General features: G+C 34.5%; 3 protein-coding genes across 5 annotated transcripts; all 3 read right to left on the reverse strand.

Annotated features, from left to right (window-relative positions):
* Nucleotides 1–453: 453 nt before the first annotated feature.
* On the reverse strand, nucleotides 454–2,267 carry LOC140883426 (F-box protein At5g18160-like). 2 transcript variants are annotated; one of them, XM_073289878.1, is made up of 3 exons: nucleotides 2,081–2,267; nucleotides 1,198–1,882; nucleotides 454–742 (listed from the first exon to the last, which is right to left on the reverse strand). In XM_073289878.1, the coding sequence occupies exons 2-3, from the start codon at nucleotides 1,844–1,846 to the stop codon at nucleotides 732–734; spliced, it is 660 nt and encodes a 219-aa protein (XP_073145979.1). In that variant the 5' UTR covers nucleotides 1,847–1,882; nucleotides 2,081–2,267; the 3' UTR covers nucleotides 454–731. The 2 variants fall into 2 exon arrangements, with proteins under 2 accessions (XP_073145979.1, XP_073145978.1); XM_073289877.1 differs by having other exon boundaries at nucleotides 454–1,882.
* Nucleotides 2,268–3,176: 909 nt separating this feature from the next.
* On the reverse strand, nucleotides 3,177–7,612 carry LOC140885065 (uncharacterized). The gene is made up of 4 exons (XM_073291979.1): nucleotides 6,413–7,612; nucleotides 5,035–6,177; nucleotides 3,746–3,872; nucleotides 3,177–3,668 (listed from the first exon to the last, which is right to left on the reverse strand). Exons 1-4 carry the CDS (start codon nucleotides 6,454–6,456, stop codon nucleotides 3,177–3,179), a joined length of 1,806 nt encoding a protein of 601 aa, XP_073148080.1. The 5' UTR covers nucleotides 6,457–7,612.
* Nucleotides 7,613–12,048: 4,436 nt separating this feature from the next.
* Nucleotides 12,049–23,637, reverse strand: LOC140879456 (DNA ligase 6). 2 transcript variants are annotated; one of them, XM_073283150.1, is made up of 19 exons: nucleotides 21,312–23,637; nucleotides 21,084–21,201; nucleotides 20,847–20,928; nucleotides 20,528–20,630; nucleotides 20,329–20,425; nucleotides 19,232–19,334; nucleotides 18,719–18,832; nucleotides 18,557–18,604; nucleotides 18,134–18,231; nucleotides 17,980–18,045; nucleotides 15,013–15,172; nucleotides 14,712–14,819; nucleotides 13,986–14,035; nucleotides 13,738–13,772; nucleotides 13,597–13,658; nucleotides 13,354–13,515; nucleotides 13,170–13,258; nucleotides 12,912–13,011; nucleotides 12,049–12,561 (listed from the first exon to the last, which is right to left on the reverse strand). In XM_073283150.1, the coding sequence occupies exons 1-19, from the start codon at nucleotides 23,635–23,637 to the stop codon at nucleotides 12,253–12,255; spliced, it is 4,230 nt and encodes a 1,409-aa protein (XP_073139251.1). In that variant the 3' UTR covers nucleotides 12,049–12,252. The 2 variants fall into 2 exon arrangements, with proteins under 2 accessions (XP_073139251.1, XP_073139252.1); XM_073283151.1 differs by having other exon boundaries at nucleotides 12,309–12,470.
* Between the last annotated feature and the right edge of the window lie 2 nt (nucleotides 23,638–23,639).

The following is a 23,639-nucleotide window of genomic DNA, read 5'->3' on the forward strand; positions in this document are numbered from 1 at the left end:
ACTTGCTTTTCTTTAGGTTACAGAAATTGCGTTACTTATGCATTGAGGTTATGTGTGACACCTATATACTCAAACCCGACTTTTTAAATTTTATATTCAATCATTTTTTTTGTAATGAAAAAAATATCTAGAAAATTAATAAAAATAACAATATTTTCTACCTTTAGATTAAATATTAAAATAAAGAGTATAATGACTAAAATTTCAGAAAACTCGCTCAAAAAACACAATTATGGAGAAAGAAAATTTGTAGAGTCATCGTCACCGCATAATACCAATACAGTATGCGGCCTCCCCAAACTTACCATCCTGGATTCGCCTATATTAACATGCCCTTTATTTTAATATATGCATTTGGGAGGGGAACACAAACACCGTAACACAAAACAGAAAAAAAAATTAAAAATTAAAAAACAAATATATAAATAAAGCCAATTAGCCTAAAGTTAAGAATCCATTTTTCTGCCATTTTCAGGAAAAAAAAAAACAGAAGCAATTCTATGTTTAGACAATAGCAGAGCCTTTTTCCCCAAACTTTAGGCAACTTTCATGAGCTACGTAACAAAACACAAATCACAGAAATGGCTTACATGAAATTCATGTCTCAAGCATCACACTTATATTACATTGTCATAAGCACATTACTAGAGCAAACGAGCAATTCGACGTTCTGGCCGTCAAAACTCTTGAGTGAGAGAAAGCTCGAGCTGTGAGGTATGGCCTCGGTCCACCTATATTGGTTCTGAATAACAAAATCAAGCCACTTAAAAGTTTTGGTCTTGTAACAATAACAGGAAAGCTTCTCATCACTAAAATTAACCAAGATGTCTCTATCTTTAAATGTTTTGATAGGATAAATTGTGTAGTAAAAACTAACAAAGTCTTGTGATCCAGGAATAACAAATAGCTTAGCCCAAGATTCCATCACCCCGTATTCTTTCATCACCCATATAACACGGGTATTATCTCGCAAGCTATAATCTATGAAACACAAGCAGTCATCCAAAATTCTCAACGCTCCATTAGCCGATAAATCTATTGGTGGTGGTGGTGGTGGAGGAAAGGCCTTAAACGACTCACTTTCAAGATCAAAACAAGAGATTGACATCAGGTTGGAGTTCTCACACTCTTGTAACCCATGAAGATTTCCATTCAAGAACAAGCTAAATAAATTGTGAGAAGGTCCAAATAACTTGCCTCGTTGAACGCTTCTCCACGAACTTGTTCCAAGGGTGTATACAAAACACTCATGGTATCGAGTAGTAGAGTGTAGGGCCGCTTGGTGATCTTGTGAACGCCTATGGACATTCCCAACCACCTTGTATTGGCCACTAATCCTACTTACACCAAATCCGTAATTACAAGAGTAAGGATAATCGTCAATGCCTTCAATCCTAGGAAGAGCCACATACTCACGTATGATTGGATTGCATAGGTATAGAGCATCATGCTTTTTGGTTTCTTTTTCTTTCCCATGCAGGCAAATAATACCATTCACTGAACCAATGATCCCCAATTCAAAATCAGTAAAACCAAACAACAAGCTGGGGTCAAATTTCATCACCCCGTTGTCACGAAGATTGTGGTGTTGAAGATCGAATTCATCTTCAAATTCGATTATCTGGCACATATCATCCTTGACACCATACTGACGTATAACTAGGCCAGGGTTTGATAAAGAAAGATGGGATGTGACAAACTCAGGAGCAGACAGTAGGTTGAGAAATTGCTTGCAAACGCATTTGCAGCTTATGATGGTTCGAATCGGAAGTCTCGAGAGAATACTGATGGTGATCTCTGATGGTAGATTGATCAAGAATGGACTTTCACACCTCGTTGGATTCATTTTCGAGCTTATGAAGAGATGCCTACGAATAGAATCCTTCAACCAAGAAAATCAACAAAAACCTTCAAAAAATTCATCTTGATTGCATACTAGGGATCACAAATCAAAAGAAACAAAAAACGAAATCCCCTTTTTGTGGGCATTTTTTTAAAAACCATATATACTGAATTAACATTCAAAGAGGAATAATTATAGTAGGCAGGATATCCCAATTTCCGACCCAGAGATACTTACAAATAGATGCCGGACGAATCTGAAATCCCACGATGGTTGAGCATCAGAAAGCCGCGCGGACGACGGAAGACGGCGGTTAATGTGGTGAGATCGACACGAAATGGCGGACGGCCGGTGACGGCTGGTGGTAGATGTTAGCGGCGGAAACCTCGTATGTTCTGTATCTGTCTCTTCTACATACTTGAAATATAAATTTTATACCATCAAATTTTTATTTCATGTATCGTCGTCATTTCTAAGCATTTAACACGTAGAAATAACATTATCGACGATTATGAATACGTAATATGAAGGTTCATTTCAACCTATTTATACAGACGTTATTCCATGATAAATATAAGAATTTTTATTTATCAATATACGTGGGGTCTACTAAAAAATAATGGATGATAAATGTCCACCGTTAAATCTACCTCAAGGCAGTATCTGTATAGGTGAAAATTTCGAACCTACCCATGGGATATTATCCCATGAGTAGTGTGGAGTGTTGTGATTGGTCCAATTATGTGGGTCCCACATGATTGGACCAATCATGTGCTTTCACATTACCCCATGGGTAGGATCGAAGGAACCGCCTGTATAGGTAGGATCTAACTTAACTAATATAAACGATAATAAATACATAAGGTATGTTAAGTAGTGTAATTAATTATACAAAAATTTAACATAATAAGTTAAGTGTGAGTTATACAAAATCTATTTTTTTTTTTTTGAGAGGTAATATTGTTGTTTTTATGTTTCAAAGGTGTTGATTTTTTTTATATATATATTTTTATTAATGACCAAAGATGGGGTATCAAACCTTGATTTTGAAAATGATGTTCATTTTGAATATAGTTGAAATCCAACAAATTTACTACTAAAATTAATTAGATATAAATCTATAATTATATATTCTTTTTTATTTTTATTTCGATCGGATCATCGGATTAATCCAAACAAATCATTCAACTTGAAATCATGGATTTGAAATCAAATTCCCCAGTCAAGTACAAGTCCTTAATCAATTTTCATGAGCTCACAAATTACATAATTTACAGAAAATGGCTTACAATTCATGTCATAGAAGCATCACACACACACTTCCATTACATTGCTAGAACAATTCTACATTTTCACCGTCGAAACTCTTGAGCGAAAGAAAGCTCGAGCTGTGAGGTATGGTCTCGATCCAGCCACGTTCCTCCTGAACAACCAAATCAAGATCTCTACCAGTTTTGGTCTTATTGTTGTAATAGAACACCTCCACATTGTTGTAATTAAACAAGATGTCACCATCTTTAAACACTTTGATAGGATAAATTTTGTCGTAAAACAAACCCGTAAAGCCCTCTGCTTCAGCAATAACAAATTGCCTAATCCAAGATTCCTTCATCCCATATTCCCTCATCACCCATACAACAAGAGTATCTGTATCTTGTGAGCTATTATTATCCAAGAAACACAAGCAATCATCCAAGATTCCTACTGTTCCCAATGCTGGTAAATCTAGCGGTGGTGGAGGCGGAGGAAAGGGCTTAAACGTTTCACTTTCAAGGTCGAAACAAGAGATTAACATGTCCGTGGAGTTTTCGCATTCAAGAACAAGCTAAATGAAGTGTGAGAATTTCCAAAAGACTTTCCTGGTTGAATGTTTCTCCATGACCTTGTTCCAACTATATATACCAAACACTCATAGTCCTGAGTAGTCGAATGCCTATCGACATTCCGAACCACCTTGAATTGGCCGCTGACCCTGCTTACCCCAAATCCATACTCGGAAATGTCAGGATACTCGACAACACCTTCAATGCTGGGAAGAGCAATATACTCACGTGTGATTGGATTGCATAGGTACAGAACATCATACACTTCGCTTCTATGTCATCCCTGCAGGCAAAGAACACCATTCGCGGAACCAATGATCCATAATTTGGCATCAGAGGAACCAATAAATGCGCTGGGGCTAAATTTCAGCACTGCTTTGTAGTGAAGATTGTGGTGACGTTGAAGGTCCGATTCATTTTCAAATTCGAATATCCGGCATACATCATCCTTCGCTTTTGATTCGATAAAATTTGCTTTTATTGATTCTAGTGGGTTAATATGTTGTTAATTGTAGTGAGATTAACACATTTTTTCAATTTATTAAATAAAATATGAATGTGCTTTAATTGATTCTAGTGGGTTTAGTACATTGTTAATTGATTTTAGCTTTTATTTAGTGCCTGAACTTTTGTTTCACTTATGTATTGAGGTTATGTGTGACATGTGCTATGAACCAAAACCCAACTATTTAAATTTTATATTCAATCATTTTTTTTTGTATTGAAAAATATCTAGAAAATTAATAAAAATAACAATATTTTCTGGCTTTAGATCAAATTTTAAAATTAAGAGTAAAATGACTAAAGTTTTATGAAACTAACGCACAAACCACAATTAAGAAAAAAACAAAAATGACGATCCTCCTGAAAATTTGTAGCTCCGTCATCACCGCATACTACTATTACCTAGTATGCGGCCTCCTCAAACTTACCATCCTGCGCCATATTAACCTGCCCTTTATTTTAGTACATGCATTTGAGAACTTATTAGGGGAACACAAACACAGTAATACACACCAGAAAAAAAAATAATAATAAATAAAGGCAATTAGCATAAAGTTAAGAATGCATTTTATAAAGAAAATATTCATAACCCATGAGTGCCATTTTCAGAAAAAAAGATAAAAAGGAAGAAATAAAAAAGAAGCAATTCTATGTTTAGACAATAGCAGAGCCTTTTTCCACAAACTTTAGGCAATTTTCATGAGCCACATTACAAAACACAAATCACAGAAAATGGCTTACATGAAATTCATGTCTCAAGCATCGCACTTCTATTACATTGTCATAAGCACATTACTAGAGCAATTCAACGTTCTCGCCGTCGAAACTCTTCAGTGAGAGAAAGCTAGAGCTGTGAGTTATGGCCTCGGTCGCGTCATATCGGTTCTGAATAACAAAATCGAGCCACTTAAAAGTTTTGGTCTTGTAACAATAGCAGGCAAGCTTCTCATCAGTAAAATTAACCAAGATGTCTCTATCTTTAAATGTTTTGATAGGATAAATTCTGTAGTAAAATCAACAAAGTCTTGTGATCCAGGAATAACAAATAGCTTAGCCCAAGATTCCATCATCCCGTATTCTTTCATCACCCATATAACACGAGAATTATCTCGAAAGCTATAATCTATGAAACACAAGCAGTCATCCAAAATTCTCAACGCTCCATTAGCCGGTAAATCTGTTGGTGGTGGTGGTGGTGGTGGAGGAAAGGGCTTAAACGACTCACTTTCAAGATCAAAACAAGAGATTGACATCAGGTAGGAGTTCTCACACTCTTGTAGCCCATGAAGATTTCCATTCAGGAACAAGTTAAAATAATTGTGAGAAGGTCCAAATAGCTTGCCTCGTTGAACGATTCTCCACGAACTTGTTCCAAGGGTGTATACCAAACACTCATGGTATTGAGTAGTAGAGTGCAGTGCCGCTTGGTGATCGTGCGAACGCCTATGGACATTCCCAACCACCTTGTATTGGCCACTAATCCTGCTTACACCAAATCCGTAATCAGTAGAGCAAGGGCAATCGTCAATGCCTTCAATCCTAGGAAGAGCCATATACTCACGAGTGATTGGATTGCATAGGTATAGAGCATCACGCTTTTTGGTTTCTTGCCCATGCAGGCAAATAATACCATTCACAGAATCAATGATCGATAATAAAAAATCAGAAAAACCAAACAACAAGCTGGGGTCAAATGTCATCACCCCATTGTCACGAAGATTGTGGTGTTGAAGATCGAATTCATCTTCAAATTCAATTATCTGGCATATATCATCCTTCACACCAAACTGACGTATAAGTAGGCCAGGGTTTGATAAAGAAAGATGGAATGTGACAAACTCAGGAGCAGACAATAGGTTGAGAAATTGTTTGCAAACGCATTTGCAGCTTATGATGGTTCGAATCGGTAGTCTCGAGAGAATACTGATGATGATCTCTGATGGTAGATCGATCAAGAATGGACTTTCACACCTCGTTGGATTCATTTTCGAGCTTATGAGGAAATGCCTATGAATAGAATCATTCAACCAATAAAATCAACAAAAACCTTCAAAAAATTCATCTTGATTGCATACTAGGGGATCACAAATCAAAAGAAACAAAAAACGAAATCCCCTTTTCGTGGGCAATTTTTTTTTTTTTTTTAAATTTTTTTTTGAAACCATATATGCTGAATTAACATTCAAAGCAGGAATAATTCTAGGAGGCAGGATACCCCAATTTCCGACCCAGAGATACTTACAAATAGATGCCGGACGAATCTGAAATCCGACGATGGTTGAGCATAAGAAAGCCGCTCGGACGACGGACGACGGACGACGGAAGACGGCGGTTCCGGTGGTGAGATCGAAACAAAATGGCGGATGGATGGTGACGGCGACGGCCGCGCTGGTGGTGGATGTTAGTCTCTACATACTCGAAGATATAAATTTTATAATGTCAACCCAAATATGGCCTTGTTAATAAATAATAACTTTTCTTTTATTACATCAAATTGTTATTTCATGTATGTCTAATCATTTAACACGTAGAAATAAGATAATCGGCGATTATGAATCCGTAATATGAACGATAACAAATACATAAGGTATATGTTAAAGCCGATCACCTCACTATGCAAACTCTAAAAATAAGTGATTAGGGAGATTTTTTTAACAAAGTTGCAAACACTACCTAAGAGCCCGTTTGGATTTTGTAAAGATTTTTTTAAAATAAGTGCTTTTAAAAGCTACAAATTTTTGATTTTGAAAAATCTTTAATTTTGACATAAAAATGCTTAGTAAAGCACTTTTTTGGTCAAACAAACACCTTGTTAACTGAAATATTTTTTTTTTTAAAAAAAGTGTTTTTTGGCATGACTTTTGAAACCAAACGGGGCCTAAGATGTAAGATTTTTCGTGTGTGATGTACGGATTTTAGCGTTAAAAAAACACTAAAACCCAATACCAAATTTTAGTGATTGCACACGAAAAATCTTGTAGAGCAATTGATCAACTCTCTGTTATACATTTTTTCCTTTTTTAAAAAAAATTGATTAATACTGTTTTTTTAGAAGAAATTAATTAATATTGTTGCTTTTATGTATCAAAGGTGTTGATTTTTTATTTTATTTTTTTATTTTTGTTAATGGCCAAAGATGGGGAATCAAACCTTGATTTGGAAAATGATGCTCTTTTTTTTTTTGGAATCTAAAATGATGCTCATTTCGAGTATACTTGAAATCCAACAAATTTACAAATAAAATTAATTAGGGACAAATCTATAATTATATATTCTTTTTTATTTTTATTTCGATCAGATTAATCCAAACAAATCATTCAACTTGAAATCATTCAGTATTTCATATTCAAGATGAAGAAAGATGGGATGTGATAAACTCAGGAGCAGACAGTAGGTTGAAAAATCGCTTGCAAACAAATTTTTTTAAAATTTTTTAAAAAATATTACTGAGCCATAATATTACACATAATTTATTATTAATTAATAAATTTTGGTGTTTAGTAATATCTATGATATTTTATAAGATAAATACTTACACAACCATAATATTACACATAATTTATTATTAATTAATCAATTTATTTTCTCATTCACACCAATAAATTTTGGCTTAGTAGTAGATAGCATTTTTGTAAATAAATAAATAAATATTGCTTTCAATGACCGAACAAAAAAAACATTTATTTCTAAGATGCAACAATAAATTTTGTAAACTCTATCACTTTTTAATTTTATAATGCTTTTAATATAAAATATAATTATATACATATCATATATCTAAATCATAAATTCAATGATTCATGCTACTAGTTTAAAAATATTGTGATAATTATGTCAAAAAAATATTATACTTTGATCTAAAAACAATTAATTTAAAATTCATTTCACTAAAATTATAGATAATACATTTCACTGTAAATTTCACTAAAAGATTATGATTCATTTCACGGGAGAAAAATCACGGTGTCACAAAGACAAGATAAATCTTCATTCTCAACAGGTAAGTTTAAAATTAATTAATTAATTACTCTATTCCTAAAATAATTACATAAAATTATAAATTAATTGTGTAATATTTATGAGTAATCTAAGCACAAAATACGTAAAGAAAACTTTTAACTGAATTAAAATCATTTTAAATATTATATTTCATCAACTAACCAATAATATAATTTGTAAGAAAATAATTATGATAATTACCTGTTAAGAACGTACGAAGCCAAGATCAATAGTCGAACTAAATTATAATCTGGAAATTTTTTCAAAAAATAAAAACTAAATAAAAACTAAATAAAAACATCATAACGAAATAACATTATTATAATAAACTAGAAATTCACTGCTTACCTTGAACATGCCTATACGAAGAAAGCATTGAGAAGAAATGCTATAGGAGTAACGAAGATGGGGAAGGGGAAGGGGAAGGGGAAGGGGAAGGGGATCACCCGTGAATTATTGCCTTATTGGCTCGCGTGCCTGGTGTGCTCCAGATTCAAAAAGTTATCTTGTTCAATAAAAAAATATATTGGATTGTCGTGCTTTGGTCTAGATGATTTTTTTACCCGAAAATATGCGTATTTTTTATGGATAATGCTACGTGTACATAGAGTTGTACATAGAGGTTACACGTCCTATAAATTAGGAAAGTATATCAAAAATCTTTTAAAATATCTTTATTTTCAATAGTTTGTCTTGCTCAAAAAACATTTAACGAAAATATTATTATTTTTTATTTTATTATTTATTGTGCAGTTTTAGGAGGTGTCAAAATTGAACCCGACCCGAGCTGACCAGAAAATTATCGGATTAAGGTTTTGAGGTTTTGGGATTCGGGTTGACCTGAAATATTTGAATTTTTTTTTATTTTTAACAAAATAATTAAATACACATAATAATAATAATCAATATATTTTAATTTAAATACATAATAACAAAATCTCACTTATATAGTTTTATATAATTTAAATTGAAAGTTTAATTGTACAAAATTTAAAATATACTTACTACACAAAATAAAAATTATTTTTAAAAATCAATACCCGAATAAATCAATAGCGACCGACCCAAACTCGACTAACTCGATCAACTCAAACCTACATGATTTGAGTTTTGATTTTGTTTTTTTAACAAAATATTAACTATTACACATAATAATAATAAATATATTTTAATTTAAATACATAATAATAAAATCTCGTTTATATATGATTTAAATTTGAAAGCTAAATTTTAAAATTTTATAAAATAATTATTTTTGTTGAACTCGGTAAATTAATTCTAAAAGTAAGTAATAGAATAAAAATAATAATATTTTAGAGAAAAGTTTTTAGAGTAAGACAAAAAATTATAGGTTGAAAAAAAAAATTTAAGATACTTTTCTAATTTAATTGACGTGTAACCCTTTATGTACAACTCTATGTACACATAGCATTGTCCATTTTTTATTATTAAAAAGATGTTTGGTTAAATTTATTAAAAATAAGTTCAAGCTTCTCGTTTAGAGCTTATAAGCTTTAAATCTTATTTTAAAAATAAGATATTAAAGTATTTGGATTAACTTATATTTAAAAATTTAAAAATGATGTGTTTAATATTATAAGATTTTTTTATAGTCAAAATTATTTAAAAAAATGTAATTTTATGAAAGTAATGTAAATATTTATATATATATATATATATATATATATATAAGAAATAGTTTTAGAGTTTTATCATACATTTTAAACAGGTATTAAAAAATAAAACTATTATACATTTTAATTTTTAAAAAAATTGATAAATCATGTAAAATGATATTGGGGAGGGGACATGATGAGTATTTAATAAAATATATAAGGATGATATGAAAAATATTAAAAAAGATATTTTTTTTAAAAATAGGGGTAACTTTACTTTTTTAAAAGAAGCTTATAAGTTGTCAAACACCTTATTTTGAAAGCTTGCTGTTTGGAAAATATTTTACCAAACATATTTGAAATATAAGTTGTTTTGTAAACCTTATAAACTCAGCGAAACACCCTCTAAAACTGAATTCAAGACATATTGTCCTGGATTAGCATAAATTGATAAAATAATTTTTTAAAATGCAATATATTTTTAATAAATTTTTATTTATTTTATATTAATTTAATAAAAAGCGCATTTTCGATATTTAATCAATAATAATAATGACGGAATTAGTGAAAAAAAAACTTTAGAACGGAAATATGTAGGATATTTTGTTAAGAAAAGAAGAAAATTGACGTGGCGAAGGAATTGAGAAAGCCAAAGAATTATTTTATTATGCAATCTATCATCTATTTATATAAAATAATCATTATAGAGTCCTAATCAATATAGAATATGCAGAGTCCTTATGTATAGAGTCCTAATAAAATAACAAAGCTTCAAGAGTCATCAAATATTCACTCTTCCTCGGCTCGAAAGTTGCCCACACCAAGTTTTTGCCTTAAAAATTCAAATTTGATTTGGAAGGGCCTTTGTCAAAATGTCAGCATGTTGATCTTCTGTTTTGCAAGTTTCTGCCTTAAAAATTCAAATCTGACTTTGGAAGGGCCTTTGTCAAAATGTCAGCATGTTGATCTTTTGTTCTGCAGTAGACTAATTGTACTTCTCTTTTTGCACTTCACTTAAAAGATAAAACTTTATTTTGAAATGTTTTGTTTTGCCATGGAACACTGGATTATTTGCAATAGAGATTGCATCTTGTTTGTCCCCGTACATTTAAATTCGTGTCTTCTAGTGGTTCCATATGCAAATCAGCCAACAATTTCTTGATCCAAAGTGTTTGATTTACAAAAGCACAAGCAGACACATATTTTGCTTCTGCCATGGACTGTGCTATAACTTCTTGTTTCTTATTACACCATGAAAAAGTTCCAGAACCAAAACTAAAACAGTAACTGCTTCTCATATCATCAGCACATCCAGCCCAATCGCTGTCTGAATATCCATGAAGACTGAAGTTCATAACTTGACTGAACTTTATTCCATAATCGATCGTGTCTTTGATAAATCAGAGAATTCTTTTTGCTTGAAAATGAATTTCACTAGCACAATGCATATACCTTGATAACAAACTTATTGCTTGCATTATATATATCTGGTTGAAGTTTAATGCATGAGGCAGCCGATCAAGCTTCTATACAGTCTTTCATCCACTTTCCTAGCTCCATCTTCTCTGCAAAACCTCTCTTTTCTGGTTCATTGGTGTTTCTGTTGGCTTGGACACTTCTATATTAAATTTCTTGAGAACTTCTCTTACATATTTTTGCCGACACAAAAATATTTTATTTTGCATTTGATACACCTGAATACCAAGGAAGAATGTCATTTTCCCAAGATCTGTCATTTCAAAGACATCTTTCATTTCTTCCTCCAAATATCCATTTAGAAAATCTGACTCAACATCCATTTGGTGTACAATCCAACCCTTTTGTGCAGCAATAGCCATTAGCATTCATATGGTGTCCATCCTAGCAACCAGGCGAAAGTTTCAGAAAAATCTACTCCGAAATACATCTGGGCATATCCATTGACGACAAGTCTTGTCGTGTACTTGTGTAGAGAACCGTCCGGATTTAGTTTAGTCCTCTAAACCCACTTCACGCCTATGCCTCGTCGGATTCATTTTCAAGCTTACGATTAGATTTATATGGATAGAACATTGCATTTGTTCTCTATTATATATTGCTGGACGTGATGGGACTTTTTCTGCAGCGTACCTTGCACTCTTCGAGACCACTTGAAATTTGAAATGGTCTTTGGTTGAAACTTTCTCTTGGTTATAATATTCTTTTGTAAAGTTATCAAGACTTGCATAGATTAACCCTTTGAAGTTGCTTTATTTCAGTTTAGTTCAAAATAATTTTGGAGAAATTTTATATTAATATCTTCAAAATTTAGCTTTCCGCTGAGGTTTCTCCATTAACAAAGAACCATATAAACGTGAAGCAGCATGTTTAATTTTCCAACAGTTGCGGCCGGACCTAAAAATCCCGAGGAAAAGCTACAAGATTTACAAAAACTTGAACTATACAGCTTTACCAAAAGGCTACCTGACCAAAGAATAAAAATCTGTGCTCATTCTTTGATTCTCACGTCCATTTTTCTTGTCTGGAGATTGAACAAGTCTGCAATATCTTCACTTGTGCTACATTCTTCAGCCTTTCTATCGGATACAGATTGAATAAATCTCGGAAACCTGACTGATATACCGCGAGACGGATGGACTAAACCGATGGCAGCATGATGTACGGGTGACAGAGTGAAGTCAGCACCCCTTAATTGCCACACAATTTCTGCACAAAACCAAACATCGGGTACCTCAGAGGTTTGATAGTATGGTGGTTTTTTGGCTAGGATTCTGTCACCGGAAAAGAACTCTTTCATCTGCAAATCCAAACAGAACTACCGGTAAATCTGTCATAGTCATTGTGGTGTATTTAGGATTAAGTATATGAACTTCAACACCCAACGTGCCCTTTGGGTGCAATGGGATAGATTTATTTATATAAGCATTTGCGAGTTTTCATTTTTTTTAAAGAAAAGAAAAAAATAAAGAAAGGAAGGAAAAACAATTAGCCAAAAGAAAACATTTTATACAGGAAATATTTTTAAGTGCCATTTTCAGGAAAAAGCAGTAGCAATTCTATGTTTGGATAAAGGATAAAGTAGCATTTTTTCCCCCAACTTTACAAGCATCTTCCTACAACACCAATCAAATACTAACTGGAATGTACCTCTATATAGAAAGCGTCTGAAAATCCAGACATGACGCGGCAAACACTCTGAAATTCCTCAGAATCGGGATTATAACAGGCCATCAGGAACGGGCTGTACCTGAAAATAAGAATTTATGCTTGAAAATGAGAGGAACTGAGTAATTTTGATTTATTTAAACAATAATCGGGCACATGAAATGACATTTGTTTCTAAAAGAATTCTGCAACTGCTATATGGGAAAACAATTGGATTCAAACACAGCCTGAAGTTTTTACCATCCAGCTTTTCTTCCATTTCCATACCAACCACCGATGGGAACCAAGTCCAAAGAATCATTTAGTCCTTCAACATAATCTCTCTTGACCTGCCAAAGAAATAGAGAATTTTCTCATGGAATAAAGAATCCCCCAGTTTCTAATTTAAGAAGATCTTGATCTCATAATGATTATATAATATCACCTTCAACCAAGAATCAGAACGCTTTGATGGAGTGTATCCAGCAGCAACATCAAGAGATTTTACCATGATGCCTTCACACGATGCGCAAATGGCATTGTCAAGAAAACCATTCATCTTTATCAACGTGTCTTCATTACTTACATCAGCATCCCGGGATTCCACCTAAAAGAATTGGGTGAATTCGGTATGGCAATAGCATATTTGGCATTTTTCCCCTTCACTTAATGAGAGAAAAAGGCTTACCGTCATTTCTGTTGCATACTCAAAGTAACCTGGCTTTGGTTCTCCAAGTAAATTTTTCATAACTGATTTACCAAGGAAATGTAAATCAGACTAAAAACTGATAATATTTGGGAAAGAATTATATATGTTGACAGGGCATACATTGCCGTCTTTCACGCAAAGGTAGATCCAATAACCTGCAAAGAATGGTGTAGGAGCATAAGAATGCAGGAAAGTATATATATAAGCAAGCAATAATTGATCAAGTATTTAAATAGAATGCCTTTTAACCAAGGAATGCATTTCTGAAGCGATCAAACATCTTTGCCACTGGTTATGTTATTCAGGTTTAAATATGATGATCCACAAATATTTAGGAAATATTAAATAGAAATACCGTACAAACTTACTGCTTTCCATTTGCAAACATGATGTCAAAGACAAAAATGCATATTTCAACCTGCATGAAGAGACAGCAATACAGATTCAAAACTCTAATCAAACTATGAAGCTAATACTCCTAAGACAATCTTAAAGTCAAACAATGTAATATGGAGGAAGTATCTGGTAAGCAAAAGACCAAGTTGGCGGTGGTCTTTTTATTTTATTATTTTTGCTCTTTCTTTTCAGTTTTTTGAAAGGAACCTACTTTGCGCAGGACCCAATTCTTCAGCAGCATAGGCACCTCTGATCACAATGACTTCCTTTTCATATTTTTTTTATAGCGACACACCTTTTGTGAATTTCCAAACAAAAACAATCACCAAGGCAGCCAGGAGTTTTTAGATTATATACAAAGCAAAGGAAAAACCGTTTCGAATCTAATTCCAACCAGTTATAAGGAAAAGAATATGATGCCCAAAAACAAGGAAAACTTTTTAGAATCCACCCACCTTATACATAAAAGTAAAAAAAATGGCGACCGGGGATTTAATTGTTCTTGACAACTGACAATCTACAAGCAATTTTAACATATAACCAAATAAATGTTCAACAGATATTAAATGTTTAACCAAAATTTCTTTAGGTAAAGATTAATAAAAAAAATTAAAAATATTACTGAGCCTCAGTGTGGATCTAAGCTGGGGCAAAATTAATGGTCTGCTCTTCACTTGAAGAAAACACATATAGTTTACCTTTATTTTCTCAGTATCAATCACTGATCCTTTCTTCCCTCTCTCCCTGGAAGATAGTTCTTGAAATGACAAGAGCTTCAAAGTGTTCTTTCTATGAACTGCAACCACCTGAAATCAGAAGGGGTTCAATTTTCCTAACTTCGAGTATCAAGAAAACTCATAATTCGTAACAAGTAATATGAGAACCTACAATTACAAACAACAGAAATACTTTAGGTGCAAGCAGCAAATCATTGTATAGAAAATTGAAGCAACTTTTAAGAAAGAAAGAAAGAATGCGAGAGAAAACCGTGAGAATCACCTCTGCATCCACAATAAATGAATGTGCTGCATGAGCAGATAAATCCACAACTATGTTGATTAAATCAGGGAATTTTGATGTGGTTTCATCACCATTCCTCGAAAAAACACGTACAGAACCGTCTACTAATTTGTGAATTTGAGCACGTTGGCCATCATACCTGATAAGATTCACGGAAAGCAAATAATTGTTAAATCAATCCAACATTGCAATACTCAAATCAAAGACCACAAATAAACATTCCCAAATATATAGCATCTCAAAGTTAGAGGAGCTGATCATTTGATAATACTTGAGTTAATGCTACTGATCCAATCTGAGAGTACAAACTGTTGGATTAAATCAGAATCTTGACAATCACTTTCTAGATATTTCTTTTATTTAGTCTATTAATATATTTAAGAGTCATCTAGTTTTTAGTATTTTAATTTAATGGTTGTAAGTCTCCATGTCAAGTTGGTTGTTTTTAAATAGGATTTCAAGATTAATGAGATTAAGCTTTTTGGATATACATATCTATCGTCTTCAATTTGGTATCAAAGCCACTTCTTCTCTAAAACAAAAAAAAAGGAGCCCACGTGAGAGATAAGGGAGTGAAAAAGAAAAATGTCCAATAATAATCTTGTTTCTCTTGTGCCTCGTTTCAATGGAGAAAATTTTGATTATTGGAGCAGTCTAATGAAGTTATGTCTTGAATCTCAAGATTTGTGGAGTGTCGTTGAAGAAGGTGTCAATCCACCCGAAGATGAAGCTCAATTGAACGAAACACAGAAAAATACTTTGAAGAACAAGAGGCAAAAGGATAGAAAGGCCCGTTTCCAGATTTACCAAGCAATTGAAATTCCTGTTTATGAGAGGATCTCCAAGGCAGAAGATTCTCAAAGTGCATGGAAAATTCATGTTTCGACTTATTCTGGACAAGATCAAGTAAAAAAGGTTCGATTACAGTCCTTGCGGGAAGATTTCGAGAAATTGGAGATGAAAGATATTGAGAAAATTGCTGATTATTTTACAAGAGTCAATTCTATTGTAAATCAGATGGCAACGAATGGAGAAATTATGGATACCCAAAGGGTAGTCGAAAATTTTTTACGAAGCCTACCAAGAAAATTCGACCATGTGGTAGTGGCTATTGAAGAATCTCAAGATCTTTCTTCCATGTCGTTGGAGAGCCTACAAGGAAGATTAGAAGCGCATGAGGCGAGAATTATTCAAAGAAATTCTGAAGTCTCTTCTTCTCACGATCAAGCTTTAAAATTTCAGTTTTACATTCTCGGGAGGCCGTGGCTCGTATCGCGGACGAGGAAGGGGCCGTGGACGAGGAAAAGGAGGAAGATATGCTCATCATCAAATGAACAAACCAAAGGCAATGAAGTTTCAAAAGATAAGGAGAAGAATCAATCCTTTGGAAATTATCAAAGAGGAAGAAATCGAGGTACATACCAAGGTAAAGAAACCAATGGTTATTGTTCTCATTGCAATAAACCTGGGCATAAAATAAATGATGGTTGGTTTCTCTATCCGGAAAAAAGGCCAGCGGGTTTGATAATTGAAAATAAAGCAGAAAATTCTGAAACTTTGTTAATTGCCTCGAACGGCAATGTCGGTGATATCTGGTATTTGGATAGTGGGGCTAGTAAGCACATGACGGGAAATAAAAGTTTATTTTCAACATTAGAGGAAACAACGATGGACTGGTGATTTGGAGATGGTGGTGGATTTTAAAATCTCAATGATGAATGAATTTGACATGACTGATTTGGGAGAGTTGCATAACTTTCTGGGCATTAATGTTCAACAGTCCAAGGCAGGGATATTCATTTCTCAAGAGAAGTATGCAACTGAAATTTTAAGCAAATTCAAGATGGAGCATTCAAATCTTGTGGTAACTCCATGCATTACGGGTTTGAAGCTGAGTAAGAAAGGTGAAGGAAAGCTTGTGAATTCAACCATTTTTCGAAGTTTGATTGGAAATCTGCTGTATCTTTCCGCTACTCGACCCGACATCATGTACGCGGTAAGTTTACTCAGTAGGTTTATGGAAAAACCTTGCTCAAATCATTGGGAGGCTGCAAAAAGAATTTTGAGGTATATTAAAGGGACGATTAATCATGGAATTTTCTATGAAGCACAAGTTTCTATCAAACTTGTTGGTTATACAGACAGTGATTTGGGAGGCAGTGTTGATGACTCTCGAAGTACCTCGGGCTATGTTTTCAATCTTGGCAGTGGAGCTATTTCTTGGAATTCAAAGAAACAACCAATTGTAGCACTTTCTACCACCGAGGCAGAATATATAGCGGCATCTTCAGCTGCTTGTCAAATTATGTGGATGAGAGGAGTTTTGGAAAGATTGATGTTTAAGCAAAAAGGTCCTACAACACTATTTTGTGACAATATATCAACCATCTCAGTTTCAAAGGATCCTGTTTTACATGGAAAAACGAAGCACATTCGTCTTCGTTTCCATTTTTTGAGGGAACTTGTTAATGAAGGAGAAATCAAAGTGGAGTATTGTCGAAGTGATGAACAACTTGCTGATGTTTTCACAAAATCTCTTGGAGGACTCACTTTCTCAAGAAATGTTGCAGCTTTGGGAGTTAAGAGCAAATCTGATTTAAGGGAGGCATTGTTGGATTAAATCAGAATCTTGACCATCACTTTCTAGATATTTCTTTTATTTAATCTCTTAATATATTTAAGAGTCATCTAGATTTTAGTATTTTAATTTAATGGTTGTAAGTCTCCATGTCAAGTTGGTTGTTTTTAAATAGGATTTCAAGATTAATGAGATTAAGCTTTTTGGATATACATATCTATCGTCTTCACAAACACACCCCCAAGGCAGATTGTTACCAAAATCAACTTCACGGACACCACAAACACAATTTACTTCAGGGGGCAAAAAAAAGGAAGGAAAAAAATACTTAGCGTTTGAAAATAAATTAAAAATCATCAAGAACTCACTTAAATTCACAAGTGAATGATTTGCCATGGAAGAGCTTCAGCACCTGAGGAGCTCCGTTAGAAATCCTACCATATGATACAAATGAAACAATTTATGAAGAGTTCTAGTGATCATTTTTCACAATGTTAGTGATAGAAGTGGTAGCCACATTACTTCGCAAGCATCGGTTTGATTGGTGTGCCAGGAATCATTGATAAAGTTGTGGGCGAAAATTCAACCCCTTTTTCAATCAGGGATGGGATAAGTAAATCCTGAAAACAAGAAGTTAACATCAGATCACAACACCTAATAATCATCTAACTTAAATGAGAAACAAAAATAGCAAATTATTATGATAAAAAAGTGCAGTGATAGTTGTCATATGATCAGGCTTTAACGATTACTATATTATCTCCAAAACAAAACTAAAAATAGTGATATTATTCCGTGAAATTAATATGTAACTATGAAATTTAAGAGCATCCCCGTTTCATGTTCAAATCTAGCCCACGCAAGAGTAAATAGAACTAAGATATCTGCACGTAACAACAATGACAAAAGAAAATCTTTGTTTCAGAATTCAGATCTGAAGCTTACCAAGTTGGGAAGTACATTATATGCCTCGATTACTGCATTGGAGAGACGCTACCAAGAAGTAGAAGGAAAAATAACTCAGTGGACATGATAGTCCTATTGCTTATTTATGAAGTGAACTGGTAATTACAAGCAACATGATGCCAGATATTAAAATAAACAAACCTGAAGAAGATCCTTCAAATTTTCAGTAACTTCATGAGACAAATTCATCACAATAGCCTGAGCTAAAGCAGGCAGAACGGTTCTCATCATAGCTCCAATTCTTAGATTCCTAACCTATGTGCAAAGATGAATATGGGGACAATTACAATCTCAGGTGCTTGGAAAGCCAAATTGACAGAAAAAACAGAAGGGCTCAAAACTGAAATAACTGAAAATAGACAGTAGATGTGCGTTCTGAGTCTCTAAAAACTAGGAGTTAAATCCAAGAGCTGAACTTTAGCTGCTATGCATTCACTATTATTCAGAGAAATAGTCCTACAATATTGAGCACTTGAAAAATAAAACAACTGAAGCTAAGCATTGGATAATTTTCAGCCATTAATTAGCACAGTGCAAAACCAAAAAAATGCTTACAAACCTTCACATGCTTTGATAATATCCACATGATCCAATAATCTAGAATACTTGCTCATAAAAATGTAAACCAATGAGAAAAATTGTGACTTTACTCACCAAAGTTCTGACGAGAAATTTAATCTCGTTCTCTCTACTCGAGCACATGAGATTCACAATTAGACCTTTCTTCCTGCTTGCACTGCCGCTACCGGTTTGCGTACTGATGAATTCAATGTAAGCGTGGAACGTTTGCTTAGAATAACAAGAGGTATATCTCTTTTACAATAATCAAATAAAACACAAATCATTTATAGCTGATAAATAATTAAGTATATATTATCTACCCGCACAAGCCACCTTAAACTAAAACTATCAAAGGACTTACAAAGTGACCTTCATGGATACAATTAACAAAACATACAATGGGAAGAAAAGGGGTTCTATAATTTAGAGCAAGATATCCATAACTAACGCCATGAAACTAGTTTTAAAATGTCTGCACCCTAAAACAAATTTAGACACAACTAGGAGTTCTATTGGCAATGCCAGGAGTACTGCATAGTTCTAATATTTACCATTTTCCTGTTTCAATCTGAAACCCTATGACGCCAAAACCAAGACTATGGTGCTGCAATTTCACCTCAGAACTTTAAAATTGATTGTCCTTCCATCTGTTCTATTTTGAGTCTAGCACTAGCTTTAAACTTCGCATGGTTCTCAAAGCAGCGAAGGAAGGGATTCGGAAATGAAAGAAGTTTACCGAAAGCCCTAGTGAGACCGACTGATCGAACAGAGACGGAAGTCGGCCATAGTGAACCGGGAGTATTTAATCTTCATCGCAAGAATAGTTGTAAGTTTAATTTTTGGTCCTTATCAAGCTATTTGTTCAAAAGCATTAATGTTGCACTAAAAGATGATGATGCAGTGACGAAACTAAGTAGCACTCTGTCGGTTCATATGGAGAAAGTTAACTGCACTATTTTTCATCACAAAAATAATAGTAAATCAAAATATAATTGACTTCTTAAACAAAAAGAATTCCCTAGACCACATGACCCCGTGAAAGCCAAATATACTAGTGTCAGACTAAAACATTGAACAAAAGATTTTGATTAGGAAAGTAATGTCAGGCAATTGTTCACTGTACTTCTCATGATATCGGGAAAAAAGTAGTGACAATCTACATATAAAACCAATAATTAGGCAAGAAATACCTTATCTTTCGGAGAACAGAATACACTCCTTCAATCGTAAGCACCGGCGGAGGAGCAAGGAGAGACTGCCTCCGTCGGCAAAGTTGAGCCACATCACCTGATTCAACCCACATCATTTAACAGCTAAATAAATTTATACTCCAGATGTAATTGTGTTAAATGATAAAATATTACATTTTGCATGGGTATTTTAATCTACCTAGATCGCCAAGGCTATTATAAAGATTGCTTATTTTAGATTTTTTGGTCCCACAAACCTCTTCCAGGGCTGCAACAACAATGCTACCACCAATATTCAGTTCCTGACTTACCATAATAGCAAATTAGTAAAACCATTCTGGGTACAATTACAAAGATGAAGAAATTATTAAGATGTGGACAAATAACCAGTATAAAACCAGTATAAAATAGAAGATTAGATCACAGTTTTCAGCCTTAGCATTTGAGTCCAGACACTCCAGTACAAAGTTCAACATCCGAACAGCACTGAAGAAAAGAGGTGTGGCAAGAAGAATTACCGTATTTTCATGGTCAGGAGCGATCTTATTTGTGCACAAATACACAGCAGGTACTACATCCTCAGGTGAAAGGGCCAGTAAACTGCATTCTTAAGAATACTGAATTATATATATATAAAATAAAATAAAAAGCATGATAACTTATTTTCAAAACAAAAATCAGTAAACAATTGAATGCTTTACCGGTAACTTGGAAACTTGAAAACAACAGAAGGGAAAAATCCCCAGGAAACAAACCTTCTAAACATGTTGCATAGCATTGCTGTAGCTTTCAACTTCCCCTTTTCTTCCTCAACTAGATCAAAAGTTCGAGCTATATGAATGTATGGAGCAGGCTGTCCTTTCCTCCAGCAAGCTGGAAACAATCCTCAACCTTAAGCAAAAACCATTTAAGGAGTAACATACTTTAACAACATTAATGAACCAAAATTTGTAATCAGATGACTGGAGACCAAGTAGACGGACCGTGATCAACAGGAGAATATTGTTCAGGTGGAAGTGATATGTAATTTGTAGACACATTGTCCTTAGTTAGATCAGTGCAACCAATATTAGGCTTGATGTCATATCTGTGGCTCTCTGATAGCTCATAATTCCTGTCCACAGAACATATGCTGCTTGAACTTTCAGGTTCCATTGTTATACGGCTGTTGAGTAACTTGTGTTTAGTTTCGATGCCGATAACAATATTATCACTATAATATAAGTCCAGGGCCGTATTAATGTCTCCTTTGGCTTCCCCGAGGATGGTGGCAGCATAGTTTCTTAAAGATTCGTCACCATTTACTATCTGAATAAACTGGTCCACATCTTCTTTGTGTAGCTCGGTAGCATCTGTAGGAAATTGACTTTGATCATTACTACAATAGCTCAAATCAACTTCAACTTTACGATCTTCGGAGATGGCAGACCTTTTTTTGCTAAAGAATTTAGTGATGGAATGCTGCTTTATATCATTGGAAACCTGTCTAACATCAGCTCTAGCTCTCTTTTTTGCCTTGGTATCAATATTTTTCTTTCTTTTTCCTGGAGAGAATCCACTCTTCTTCAAATCTCCAACACCCGATAATTTAAAGCTTTGAGTGAAAAGAACACCATCACCAAGATTCGTTTTGTTGATAGGTTGTGGTTTAAAAGACAGAGCAGGTTGATTTTCTGAACTTTCTTGGAAAGTGCACGATACTGATGTACTAGGAAGTGCCTGTTCATAAAATTCGGTTTCATGTTCATAAAAATTAGAAACGGCTTCAACAACATTTCCTCTGGCACCAGTGAGTAAATCCAAAATCTGGCACTGGGTCACCCAACTGGGTAAGCACTCTCGAAGTTCTTGCACAGACTTCTCAACATGGTCTTCTTTCATATCGTCAGAATATGTAACAGGGTTTTGACGAGGAAATGAACATTTTGTGTCGCCCTCTGGTGTAACGTCATTTCGAAAACATGGAGCAGACAATGTAACTTCATCTTCTTCCTTCAGAAAATTTTCTGAAGCAAATGGACAATCCTTGTCATCATCCACCTGCTCTACCCCCTTCACACCACGAGTAAAACCCATTAAGAAATTTTGCTTGATAGCCATTTCATCAACCAATCCAGCAAAATGCTTCCGCATTGAATTAGCACTCTTGCTATCTATTTTTTCAATATCAGCACCAACCGTGGGAATTATGTGCTTAGGCTTCAAAAACTTCACATACTCTCTTAACTCATTGTAGTTTGAATGCTCACTATAAGGCACAAGATGAATCTCAAATGAATCTTTGCTCCTCACCGCAAACTTGTTCCGCTTAATTTCATATGTCCACCCTGTTGGAACAAATCCCACAACCTTGGAATACCCTTTCTCGCTCATAATCTCCTTCATCTTCACAAAATTAGGCCTAAAATATGGCCACGTCTCACCTAATACATTCCATCCAACCACATGAACATCACTCTCCAATTCATTCTCAGTGAACATGCCATCTTCTCCCAAACCCAATGCACGCAATACTGCCTTTTTCCTGCTACTGACATGAATCTTCCTCTTACACCTTCGTGAAATCTCCAGCAAAATCTTCTCCTTACCAATAACATATGTCGCAACTACGAACAACACATTCTTTACGTTCGAGACACCCTCATTATCGACTCCTATATTTTTTATCACCCCAACAATATAATCAATTGACTCCTCCTGACTAGGAAATACAAACTTCGGATTACAATAAGTGGTGTCCAAGAACACACCATCTGCACCAACAAACTCACGCAACACACCTTCATTCTTCATCTCATCACAATACCTGAAATCACCTGTGTGAACATACTTCTCAAACTCAACAAGCTTACGGTTACTCACCGGGACTTTGAACAAAAACTGTACAGCACCTGGGCAGTGATTTGCATCAACCAGAAATACTTCAGCACCGTCGATTAACACAGATTGAGAAAGTGACAACGGGAAAATAAAATGTTCCGGAATATTGAGTATATTGTGGAGGAGGCGAGCAGTGGTGGGTGAGCAATAGATGATGCCTTGAGACCATTGCGGTGTAAGGCCGGTGTAGTGGTCGGAGTGAAAGTGGGAGAGGAAGTAGGAGACTGAGAAGTTGGAGTCAGCGTGTTTGAAGCCATCGACTATGAAGCGGGTTTTGGGGATGAGTTTGGAATGGGGGATTGATGCCGGGGGAGGGGTGAGGGGTTGGGTGGGTGGGGGTTGCGGTGGCAGCGAGTGATCGGAGAGGGAGGTGCGGTGGAGAGCGGCGGAGGATATGGCACTCGGTTTTGGTGATTTGGCGGCAGACATCA

The sequence above is a fragment of the Henckelia pumila genome, chromosome 2 (genome assembly GCF_033568475.1).
Source record: "Henckelia pumila isolate YLH828 chromosome 2, ASM3356847v2, whole genome shotgun sequence".
Taxonomy (NCBI): domain Eukaryota; kingdom Viridiplantae; phylum Streptophyta; class Magnoliopsida; order Lamiales; family Gesneriaceae; genus Henckelia; species Henckelia pumila.

Excerpts from the sequence above, each read along its gene's own strand:
- LOC140879456 (XM_073283150.1), bottom strand. The coding sequence starts at position 23,637 with ATGTCTGCCGCCAAATCACCAAAACCGAGTGCCATATCCTCCGCCGCT. Across the intron at positions 19,335-20,328 it reads TCTGTTCTCCGAAAGATAAG|TACGCAAACCGGTAGCGGCA; the intron begins GTATTTCTTGCC and ends TGAATTCATCAG. Across the intron at positions 13,773-13,985 it reads ATGTTTGCAAATGGAAAGCA|GTTATTGGATCTACCTTTGC; the intron begins GTAAGTTTGTAC and ends CATTCTTTGCAG.
- LOC140885065 (XM_073291979.1), bottom strand. The coding sequence starts at position 6,456 with ATGCTCAACCATCGTCGGATTTCAGATTCGTCCGGCATCTATTT. Across the intron at positions 6,178-6,412 it reads GATTCGTCCGGCATCTATTT|GCATTTCCTCATAAGCTCGA; the intron begins GTAAGTATCTCT and ends TTCTATTCATAG. Across the intron at positions 3,669-3,745 it reads CTCAGGACTATGAGTGTTTG|CTTGTTCTTGAATGCGAAAA; the intron begins GTATATATAGTT and ends CACTTCATTTAG.
- LOC140883426 (XM_073289877.1), bottom strand. The coding sequence starts at position 1,846 with ATGAATCCAACGAGGTGTGAAAGTCCATTCTTGATCAATCTACCATCA.